The following is a 13,054-nucleotide window of genomic DNA, read 5'->3' as shown; positions in this document are numbered from 1 at the left end:
GGAAGGACCTACCTGGTTCACACCTGTACTGTTAGGGTAGTGTGGGTGGTTAGGGTGTAGTGTGGGTGGGTGGGTGGGTAAGGTGTGAGTGGTTGTAGTGTGTGTGTGTGGGTGGGTAAGGTGTGAGTGGGTGTAGTGTGGGGGGGGTAAGGTGTGAGTGGGTGTAGTGTGGGGGTGGGTAGTGTGGGTGGGTAAGGTGTGAGTGGGTGTAGTGTGGGGTGTGTGTGGGGGTGGGTAAGGTGTGAGTGGGTGTAGTGTGGGGTGTGTGTGGGTGGATAATGTGTGAGTGGGTGTAGTGTGGGGGTGTGTGTGGGTGGGTAAGGTGTGAGTGGGTGTAGTGTGGGGGTGTGTGTGAGTGGGTGTAGTGTGGGGGTGTGTGTGAGTGGGTGTAGTGTGGGTGGGTAAGGTGAGAGTGGGTGTAGTGTGGGGGTGTGTGTGGGTGGGTAGGGTGTGAGTGGGTGTAGTGTGGGGGTGTGTGTGAGTGGGTGTAGTTTGGGTGGGTGGGTAGGATGTGGATGGGTAGGGTGTGAGTAGGTGTAGTGTGTGGGGGTGGGGGTGAGTGGGTGTAGTGTGTGGGTGTGTGTGAGTGGGTGTAGTGTGGGGGTGTGTGTGAGTGGGTGTAGTGTGGGGGTGTGTGTGGGTGGGTAAGGTGTGAGTGGGTGTAGTGTGGGTGGGTAGGGTGGGTGGGTGGGTTTCCCAAACTTGGTCCTCAGAATCTCAAACCCTAAAAATACACTGCTGATTCAAATAATCAAAGCTTGATGATGAGTTGATTATTTGAATCCATGCTAGTGTAAAAAAAACAAAATATGCACCCCTTGGGGTTTGGGAAACGCTGCAGTAGACAGACTCACCTGTACCTTACTGATTCAGCCTGGTAGGTTGGTTCACCTGTACCTTACTGATTCAGCCTGGTAGGTTGGTTCACCTGTACCTTACTGATTCAGCCTGGTAGGTTGGTTCACCTGTACCTTACTGATTCAGCCTGGTAGGTTGGTTCACCTGTACCTTACTGATTCAGCCTGGTAGGTTGATTCACCTGTGATCTTAGTGTAGCTTGTGTTTGAAGCATAATGTCTTGTGATTGATCTGTCTCTTCCTGTGTAGAAACCAGAGGACCGTCCATCCTTTGCTCTCCTGCTGCACGAGCTGGCCTCTCTCTCAGATCTCTGAGCCTGAATGGACAAGCTATCCAACCAAACCTAGTCTGCTAACTAGCTATCCGGGGTAAATCATGGAAGAATCATTTGCTCAATAAAACTGAAGATACTATACAAAAAAGACTTAGCTAGCTGTATTTATGTTATTTATTCATTTCCTTCTACTTTCTATTTCTTACTTTTTTTATAGCAACCATCTTTTTTTATAAAATGAAGAAGTCTACTTCTCTCGTGTCATGATTTCTTGTTTCTGTCTATTGTGTTTATTAGTTGTCTCATAAGCTTACTGTTGTTTGATTTCCCTGTCTGTCGTTCCAAGTCTGACTGTCCATCACAACCCATTTACTCACATGATGTCATAATGTAGGCTATTCCCATCACCCTTCTACTACGTCCTTAAGCACTAGGATCTCTGTAATGCAGGCTCCTGCTGTCCTAAAACTAAATAACCACAATGCATAATATTCATAATAGTTCACTTGTCAATACAGTAATTGTAGGTGGTTTTAATGTATCCAGGGTTCTCAGGCAGATGTACACACACACACACACACACACACACACACACACACACACACACACACACACACACACACACACACACACACACACACACACACACACATACACACACACAAACTGAGCCTTGATAAAGTATGAATGTATTCTAAGTCTGTGGTTCCTGACATGCCTGCTCTGGTTGCTGTGACAACGAGGTCTGACTGGGTACCCGTACTGGCATAGTAATACCCTGTCAGGCAGAGAGTATACGCAGAATTACATATAGGAACTCTGTGGGAGTATAGATAGACATGATAGAATAGATAGATAGATATAGATTGACATATAGATATAAATATACAGTAGATAGAACGTCACCTACAGAGAAAACTCCATCCAGTATACAGTTTTAGGCCTATTCTACTCAACCAACCTCTATATACAATCCATTGTAAGTTGACTGAACTAAATTCTACAAATATTTTCTTTACTTCTAAGAACACCCGTGTCTATAAAATAGCACACTAGGCCTATACAGTCCTGTCAAGGACGCTGTAATCTGTACAGCTGATGTGATCAAAGTTTGCCACCATCTCTGTCATGAAAACTGGGTCATTGAGTGGTGCCTGTGCAGTGCATGGCAAGTAAGTAATATCCTGCAATATCTAATCAAATGGACCTGGGGAAGAATGTGCAGCAGGTTTCAATGTAGGCCTATTGGTTATAATATGATTTCAAGGGGAATAGTTTGTAACGAATAGGGATAGATAGGCGACATTGCAAATACAAATACATTATTTCATTTTGACGATACAAAAGCCCCATCGCAAGGCGTTTTGAGAGTCGGTCTGTGCAACAACATTGGCCATATTCAGCACCATCCTCCTGCCTGTGTGAGTGACTGTCTCTTTAAGGAAATACACTTGCAGCCATTTTCTGCTCTTTGTGTGGGGTGGATTATTCGGCTGTGCGCTGAGAGAAACGAGAGCATCAATCGGGGAAAAGGCCAGGAAAACTTCAATAAAACATAGGATTTTCGTCGCACAGTGAGATATTGTCCGCCCTAATTATCCTGGACGGACATGCAAGTTGCAGGTATGTGCAAAATGTAAATATGTTGCCAGCGCACGGCAAAGATGTGCGGGTAGCCTAAACTCCCTTCTTCGACCGGAGGCTGCGATAGATGCACAGAACCTGCGGTGTTTCTCCTATCTTGCATGGTGCACCATCACTGTACCTTTCGAAGCAATTCACCTATTTTCTTCTCCCATTTTTAAAACATTGATAACAAATAAACACATTGGATTCTATCATTCATTCATTTTTGCGCTCGTTTGCCTCTTCACTTATTCGGTGATATGAATGAACCACCCCGTTATTCCAGGCAGTGTATTGATAGCATCATACTCCGACAGATGGGTGGGGTGAACGAGGTTTTGCGTGTGGCACTGTCTGTAGGGAAATATTTGTACATGAAAATAGGCTACGGGTGATATGAATATCACACAATGCATTTTGTCTTATAATAAAACAATGATATACAATTATATTATGTTATCGTGAAATGTTCCGAGAGATACATTGGTTACAACTAGTGGAGATTAGTTCTCTAACGTATAGTCTACCCGTCGACTAAATTCTTTATAGTTTTGATTGTTTTCTAATAGCCCACTTAAACTCCTATCAGCAATTCGTTACAATATATCCGTTCAGCGTCACCTCGTTAACAAAAGGCAGGTTTACAAATATCAATGTAGCCACATTTTCATTGTAAGATGCGTCCTTCCAACCCAGGCCTCATGATGCCGTTCTAGACTGATGCACGGATGACATGTTCATCCACTTCCGTTATGTAGGCAATGGATTCTCCAAGCTTTAAATTCATGATTTTTTTCCACACTCAAATAATTAATAACCATTTGACTTTATTCGACTGTAACACTTGAAAGATGTGTTTATTTGGATCCCCATGAGCTTTTGCAGAAGCAGCAGCTACTTTTTCTGGGGTCTGCAAAAAACACAGAACATGACAGGTAACAAAACACTGATACACTGATAGACAAGGACAGTCACACATTTTAAATACAATGACAAACAAGACATAATACAAACAATACAACAACAAAAAACGTGTGTGTGTCCATTCACAACCCCGCCGTTCCATGAGTTGTGGTTTAATCCGTTTTTTAAAGCTAATTTTGCTGTTTGCTTGAGAATTGGAGATGGCTGGGAGTTTCATGCGATCATGGCTCTTTAAAACTGTGCGTTGCCGTGAATTCGTTTTGGAGTAGCGGACTGTGAAGAGACCTCTGGTGGCATATCTTGTGGCGTATTTATGGGTGTTTGAGCAGAATGTTATTTGATTTTGTAGTCAATCTGGAATATTCATCACGGTAATATTTCTCGTAAAAACTACAAGAGAAGCAGTTCATCTCTCATCGACCCTCAACCAGGAAAGTCTGGCATTACATCCATTATACTCCATTCCATCCATTATCCTCCATTCCATCCATTATACTCCATTCCATCCATTATCCTCCATTATACTCCATTCCATCCATTATCCTCCATTCCATCCATTATACTCCATTCCATCCATTATCCTCCATTCCATCCATTATACTCCATTCTATCCATTATACTCCATTCCATCCATTATACTCCATTCTATCCATTGTACTCCATTCCATCCATTATACTCCATTCTATCCATTATCCTCCATTCCATCCATTATACTCCATTCTATCCATTATCCTCCATTCCATCCATTATACTCCATTCTATCCATTATACTCCATTCCATCCATTATACTCCATTCTATCCATTATCCTCCATTCCATCCAGTATACTCCATTCCATCCATTATCCTCAATTCCATCCATTATCCTCCATTCCATCCATTATCCTCCATTCCATCCATTATACTCCATTCCATCCATTATACTCCATTCCATCCATTATACTCCATTCCATCCATTATACTCCATCCATTATACTCCATTCCATCCATTATACTCCAGTCCATCTATTATACTCCATTCCATCCATTATCCTCAATTCCATCCATTATCCTCCATTCCAGCCAGTATCCTCCATTCCATCCATTATCATCCATTCCATCCATTATCCTCCATTCCATCCATTATCCTCCATTCCATCCATTATACTCCAGTCCATCCATTATACTCCATTCCATCCATTATCCTCCATTCCATCCATTATCCTCCATTCCATCCATTATCCTCCATTCCATCCATTATACTCCATTCCATCCATTATACTCCATTCCATCCATTATACTCCATTCCATCCATTATACTCCAGTCCATCCATTATACTCCATTCCATCCATTATACTCCATTCCATCCATTATACTCCATTCCATCCATTATACTCCAGTCCATCCATTATACTCCATTCATTTACATTTACATTTAAGTCATTTAGCAGACGCTCTTATCCAGAGCGACTTCCATCCATTATACTCCATTCCATCCATTATGCTCCATTCCATCCATTATACTCCATTCCATCCATTATACTCCATTCCATCCATTATACTCCATTCCATCCATTATACTCCATTCCATCCATTACACTCCATTCCATCCATTATACTCCATCCATTATACTCCATTCCATCCATTATACTCCATTCCATCCATTATACTCCATTCCATCCATTATCCTCCATTCCATCCATTATACTCCATTCCATCCATTATACTCCCTTCCATCCATTATACTCAATTCCATCCATTATACTCCATTCCATCCATTATACTCCATCCATTATACTCCATTCCATCCATTATACTCCAGTCCATCCATTATACTCCATTCCATCCATTATCCTCCATTCCATCCATTATCCTCCATTCCATCCATTATCCTCAATTCCATCCATTATACTCCATTCCATCCATTATACTCCCTTCCATCCATTATACTCCATTCTATCCATTATACTCCATTCCATCCATTATACTCCATTATACTCCATTCCATCCATTATCCTCCATTCCATCCATTATACTCCATTCCATCCATTATACTCCATTCCATCCATTATACTCCATTCAATCCATTATCCTCCATTCCATCCATTATACTCCATTCTATCCATTATACTCCATTCCATCCATTATACTCCATTGTACTCCATTCCATCCATTATACTCCATTCCATCCATTATACTCCATTCCATCCATTATACTCCATTCCATCCATTATCCTCCATTCCATCCATTATACTCCATCCATTATACTCCATTCCATCCATTATACTCCAGTCCATCCATTATACTCCATTCCATCCATTATACTCAATTCCATCCATTATACTCCCTTCCATCCATTATACTCCATTCCATCCATTATACTCCATTCTATCCATTGTACTCCATTCCATCCATTATACTCCATTCCATCCATTATCCTCCATTCCATCCATTATACTCCATTCTATCCATTATCCTCCATTCCATCCATTATACTCCATTCTATCCATTATACTCCATTCCATCCATTATACTCCATTCTATCCATTATACTCCATTCCATCCATTATACTCCATTCCATCCATTATACTCCATTCCATCCATTATACTCCATTCTATCCATTATTCTCCATTCCATCCATTATACTCCATCCATTATACTCCATTCCATCCATTATCCTCAATTCCATCCATTATCCTCCATTCCATCCATTATCCTCCATTCCATCCATTATCCCCCATTCCATCCATTATACTCCATTCCATCCTGTATACTCCATTCCATCCATTATACTCCATTCCATCCATTATACTCCATTCCATCCATTATACTCCATTCCATCCATTATACTCCATTCCATCCATTATACTCCATCCATTATACTCCATTCCATCCATTATACTCCAGTCCATCCATTATACTCCATTCCATCCATTATCCTCAATTCCATCCATTATCCTCCATTCCATCCATTATCCTCCATTCCATCCATTATACTCCATTCCATCCATTATACTCCCTTCCATCCATTATACTCCATTCCATCCATTATACTCCATTCCATCCATTATACTCCATTCCATCCATTATTCTCCATTCCATCCATTATACTCCATTCCATCCATTATACTCCATTCCATCCATTATACTCCATTCCATCCATTATACTCCATTCCATCCATTATACTCCATTCCATCCATTATACTCCATTCCATCCATTATACTCCATTCCATCCATTATCCTCATTATTCCATCCATCCATTATACTCCATCCATTATACTCCATTCCATCCATTATACCCATTCCATCCATTATACTCCATTCCATCCATTATACTCCATTCCATCCATTATACTCCATTCCATCCATTATTACTCCATTCCATCCATTATATTCCATCCATTCCATCCATTATACTCCATTCCATCCATTATACTCCAGTCCATCCATTATACTCCATTCCATCCATTATACTCCATTCCATCCATTATACTCCATTCCATCCATTATACTCCATTCCATCCATTATACTCCATTCCATCCATTATACTCCATTCCATCCATTATACTCCATTCCATCCATTATACTCCATTCCATCCATTATACTCCATTCCATCCATTATACTCCATCCAGTCCATCCATTATTCTCCATTCCATCCATTATCATTCCTCCATTCCATCCATTATCCTCCATTCCATCCATTATACTCCATTCCATCCATTATACTCCATTCCATCCATTATCCTCCATTCCATCCATTATACTCCATTCCATCCATTATACTCCATTCCATCCATTATACTCCATTCCATCCATTATTCTCCATTCCATCCATTATCCTCCATTCCATCCATTATCCTCCATTCCATCCATTATACTCCATTCCATCCATTATACTCCATTCCATCCATTATACTCCATTCCATCCATTATACTCCATCCATTATACTCCATTCCATCCATTATACTCCATTCCATCCATTATACTCCATTCCATCCATTATCCTCAATTCCATCCATTATCCTCCATTCCATCCATTATACTCCATTCCATCCATTATACTCCATTCCATCCATTATACTCCAGGCCATCCATTATACTCCATTCCATCCATTATACTCCATTCCATCCATTATCCTCCATTCCATCCATTATACTCCATTCCATCCATTATACTCCCTTCCATCCATTATACTCCATTCCATCCATTATACTCCATTCCATCCATTATACTCCATTCCATCCATTATACTCCATTCCATCCATTATACTCCATTCCATCCATTATACTCCATTCCATCCATTATCCTCCATTCCATCCATTATCCCTCCATTCCATCCATTATCCTCCATTCCATCCATTATACTCCATTCCATCCATTATACTCCATTCCATCCATTATACTCCATTCTATCCATCCTCCATTCCATCCATTATATCCATTATACTCCATTCCATCCATTATACTCCATTCCATCCATTATACTCCATTCCATCCATTATCCATTCCTCCATTCCATCCATTATACTCCATTCCATCCATTTATCCTCCATTCCATCCATTATACTCCATTCTATCCATTATACTCCATTCCATCCATTATACTCCATTCCATTATACTCCATTCCATCCATTATACTCCATTCCATCCATTATACTCCATTCCATCCATTATACTCCATTCCATCCATTATCCTCCATTCCATCCATTATACTCCATTCCTCCATCCATTATCCATCCATTATACTCCATTCCATCCATTATACTCCATTCCATCCATTATACTCCATTCCATCCATTATACTCCATTCCATCCATTATACTCCATTCCATCCATTATACTCCATTCATCCATTATACTCCATTCCATCCATTATACTCCATTCTATCCATTATACTCCATTCCATTATTATCCATTCCATTCATTATATCCATTATCTCCATTCCATCCATTATCCTCCATTCCATCCATTATTATTCCATCTCCATTCCATCCATTATACTCCATTCCATCCATTATACTCCATTCCATCCATTATACTCCATTCCATCCATTATACTCCATTCCATCCATTATACTCCATTCCATCCATTATACTCCATTCCATCCATTATACTCCATTCCATCCATTATCTCCATTCCATCCATTATACTCCATTCCATCCATTATCCTCAATTCCATCCATTATACTCCATTCCATCCATTATCATCATTCCATCCATTATACTCCATTCCATCCATTATACTCCATTCCATCCATTATACTCCATTCCATCCATTATACTCCATTCCATCCATTATACTCCATTCCATCCATTATACTCCATTCCATCCATTATCCTCATTCCATCCATTATTCCATTCCATTATACTCCATTCCATCCATTATACTCCATTCCATCCATTATACTCCATTCCATCCATTATACTCCATTCCATCCATTATACTCCATTCCATCCATTATACTCCATTCCATCCATTATACTCCATTCCATCCATTTATCCATTCCATTATATCCATTATCCATTATTCCATTCCATCCATTATACTCCATTCCATCCATTATACTCCATTCCATCCATTATACTCCATTCCATCCCATTATACTCCATTCCATCCATTATATCCATTCCATCCATTATACTCCATTCCATCCATTATACTCCATTCCATCCATTATACTCCATTCCATCCATTATCCTCCATTCCATCCATTATACTCCATTCCATCCATTATACTCCATTCCATCCATTATACTCCATTCCATCCATTATACTCCATTCCATCCATTATACTCCATTCCATCCATTATACTCCATTCCATCCATTATACTCCATTCCATCCATTATACTCCATCCATTATACTCCATTCCATCCATTATACTCCATTCCATCCATTATCCTCCATTCCATCCATTATCCTCCATTCCATCCATTATACTCCATTCCATCCATTATACTCCATTCCATCCATTATACTCCATTCTATCCATTATTCTCCATTCCATCCATTATACTCCATTCCATCCATTATACTCCATTCCATCCATTATACTCCATTCCATCTCCATTCCATCCATTATACTCCATTCTATCCATTATACTCCATTCTATCCATTGTACTCCATTCCATCCATTATACTCCATTCTATCCATTATCCTCCATTCCATCCATTATACTCCATTCTATCCATTATCCTCCATTCCATCCATTATACTCCATCCATTATACTCCATTCCATCCATTATACTCCATTCCATCCATTATCCTCAATTCCATCCATTATCCTCCATTCCATCCATTATCCTCCATTCCATCCATTATACTCCATTCCATCCATTATACTCCCTTCCATCCATTATACTCCATTCCATCCATTATACTCCATTCCATCCATTATACTCCATTCCATCCATTATACTCCATTCCATCCATTATACTCCATTCCATCCATTATACTCCATTCCATTATCCATTTATACTCCATTCCATCCATTATACTCCATTCCATCCATTATACTCCATTCCATCCATTATACTCCATTCCATCCATTATACTCCATTCCATCCATTATACTCCCTTCCATCCATTATACTCCATTCCATCCATTATACTCCATTCCATCCATTATACTCCATTCCATCCATTATACTCCATTCCATCCATTATACTCCATCCATTATACTCCATTCCATCCATTATACTCCATTCCATCCATTATCCTCCATTCCATCCATTATCCTCCATTCCATCCATTATACTCCATTCCATCCATTATACTCCATTCCATCCATTATTCTCCATTCCATCCATTATACTCCATTCCATCCATTATACTCCATTCCATCCATTATACTCCATTCCATCCATTATCCATCCATTATTCCATCCATTATACTCCATTCCATCCATTATCTCCATTCCATCCATTCCATCCATCCATTACTCCATTCCATCCATTATACTCCATTCCATCCATTATACTCCATTCCATCCATTATACTCCATTCCATCCATTATACTCCATTCCATCCATTATACTCCATTCCATCCATTATACTCCATTCCATCCATTATACTCCATTCCATCCATTATACTCCATTCCATCCATTATACTCCATTCCATCCATTATACTCCATTCCATCCATTATACTCCATTCCATCCATTATCCTCCATTCCCCTCCCATTATACTTCCATCCATTATACTCCATTCCATCCATTATACTCCATTCCATCCATTATACTCCATTCCATCCATTATACTCCATTCCATCCATTATACTCCATTCCATCCATTATACTCCATTCCATCCATTATACTCCATTCCATCCATTATACTCCATTCCATCCATTATACTCCATTCCATCCATTATACTCCATCCATTATTCCATTCCATTATACTCCATTCCATCCATTATCCTCCATTCCATCCATTATCCTCCATTCCATCCATTATCCTCCATTCCATCCATTATACTCCATTCCATCCATTATACTCCATTCCATCCATTATACTCCATTCCATCCATTATACTCCATTCCATCCATTATACTCCATTCCATCCATTATACTCCATCCATTATACTCCATTCCATCCATTATACTCCAGTCCATCCATTATTCTCCATTCCATCCATTATCCTCCATTCCATCCATTATCCTCCATTCCATCCATTATACTCCATTCCATCCATTATACTCCATTCCATCCATTATACTCCATTCTATCCATTATACTCCATTCCATCCATTATACTCCATTATACTCCATTCCATCCATTATACTCCATTCCATCCATTATACTCCATTCCATCCATTATCCTCCATTCCATCCATTATACTCCATCCATTATACTCCATTCCATCCATTATACTCCATTCCATCCATTATACTCCATTCCATCCATTATACTCCATTCCATCCATTATCCTCCATTCCATCCATTATACTCCATTCCATCCATTATACTCCATTCCATCCATTATACTCCATTCCATCCATTATACTCCATTCCATCCATTATCCTCAATTCCATCCATTATACTCCATTCCATCCATTATACTCCATTCCATCCATTATACTCCATTCCATCCATTATATCCATTCCATCCATTATACTCCATTCCATCCATTATACTCCATTCCATCCATTATACTCCATTCCATCCATTATCCTCCATTCCATCCATTATACTCCATTCCATCCATCCATTCCATCCATTATACTCCATTCCATCCATTATACTCCATTCCATCCATTATACTCCATTCCATCCATTATCCATTCCATCCATTATCCATTCCATTATACTCCATTCCATCCATTATACTCCATTCTATCCATTATACTCCATTCCATCCATTATACTCCATTCCATCCATTATACTCCATCCATTATACTCCATTCCATCCATTATACTCCATTCCATCCATTATACTCCATTCCATCCATTATTCTCCAGGCCATCCATTATACTCCATTCCATCCATTATGCTCCATTCCATCCATTATACTCCATTCAATCCATTATACTCCATTCCATCCATTATACTCCATTCCATCCATTATACTCCATTCCATCCATTATGCTCCATTCCATCCATTATACTCCATTCCATCCATTATACTCCATTCATCCATTCCATCCATTATACTCCATCCATTATACTCCATTCCATCCATTATACTCCATTCCATCCATTATACTCCATCCATTATACTCCATTCCATCCATTATACTCCATCCATTCCATCCATTATTATCCTCCATTCCATCCATTATCCTCCATTCCATCCATTATACTCCATTCCATCCATTATACTCCATTCCATCCATTATACTCCCATTATCCTCCATTCCATCCATTATACTCCATTCCATCCATTTACTCCATTCCATCCATTATCCATTCCATCCATTATCCTCCATTCCATCCATTATACTCCATTCCATCCATTATACTCCATTCCATCCATTATCCTCCATTCCATCCATTATCTCCATTCCATCCATTATACTCCATTCCATCCATTATACTCCATTCCATCCATTATACTCCATTCCATCCATTTATCCATTCCATCCATTATCCATTCCATCCATTATCCTCCATTCCATCCATTATACTCCATTCCATCCATTATACTCCATTCCATCCATTATACTCCTCCATTCCATCCATTATACTCCATTCCATCCATTATTCCATTCCTCCATTCCTCCATTCCATCCTCCATTCCATCCATTATTCCATTCCATCCATTATGCTCCATTCCATCCATTATACTCCATTCCATCCATTATACTCCATTCCATCCATTATCCTCCATTCCATCCATTATACTCCATTCCATC

At 39.5% G+C, this 13,054-nt stretch overlaps 2 protein-coding genes across 3 annotated transcripts in view; both read left to right on the top strand.

Annotated features, from left to right (window-relative positions):
* The window catches only part of itk (IL2 inducible T cell kinase), a 40,348-nt gene extending 38,965 nt beyond the window's left edge, over window positions 1-1,383 (top strand). For both annotated transcript variants that reach the window (XM_065018431.1, XM_065018430.1), the window contains exon 17: window positions 1,108-1,383. In XM_065018431.1, the coding sequence (XP_064874503.1) occupies window positions 1,108-1,173 (66 nt within the window). In that variant the 3' untranslated portion in view covers window positions 1,174-1,383. The remainder of the gene's footprint in view (window positions 1-1,107) is intronic.
* Window positions 1,384-2,605: 1,222 nt separating this feature from the next.
* The window catches only part of LOC115129129 (cytoplasmic FMR1-interacting protein 2), a 98,182-nt gene continuing 87,733 nt past the window's right edge, over window positions 2,606-13,054 (top strand). The window contains exon 1 of the mRNA XM_065018429.1: window positions 2,606-2,756. The gene's annotated coding sequence lies outside the window, so the exon portion shown is untranslated. The remainder of the gene's footprint in view (window positions 2,757-13,054) is intronic.

Source organism: Oncorhynchus nerka, linkage group LG5 (genome assembly GCF_034236695.1).
Source record: "Oncorhynchus nerka isolate Pitt River linkage group LG5, Oner_Uvic_2.0, whole genome shotgun sequence".
Classification (NCBI taxonomy): Eukaryota; Metazoa; Chordata; class Actinopteri; order Salmoniformes; family Salmonidae; genus Oncorhynchus; species Oncorhynchus nerka.
Note: the sequence above shows the minus strand (reverse complement) of the source record. Positions and strands in the feature narration are given on the sequence as shown.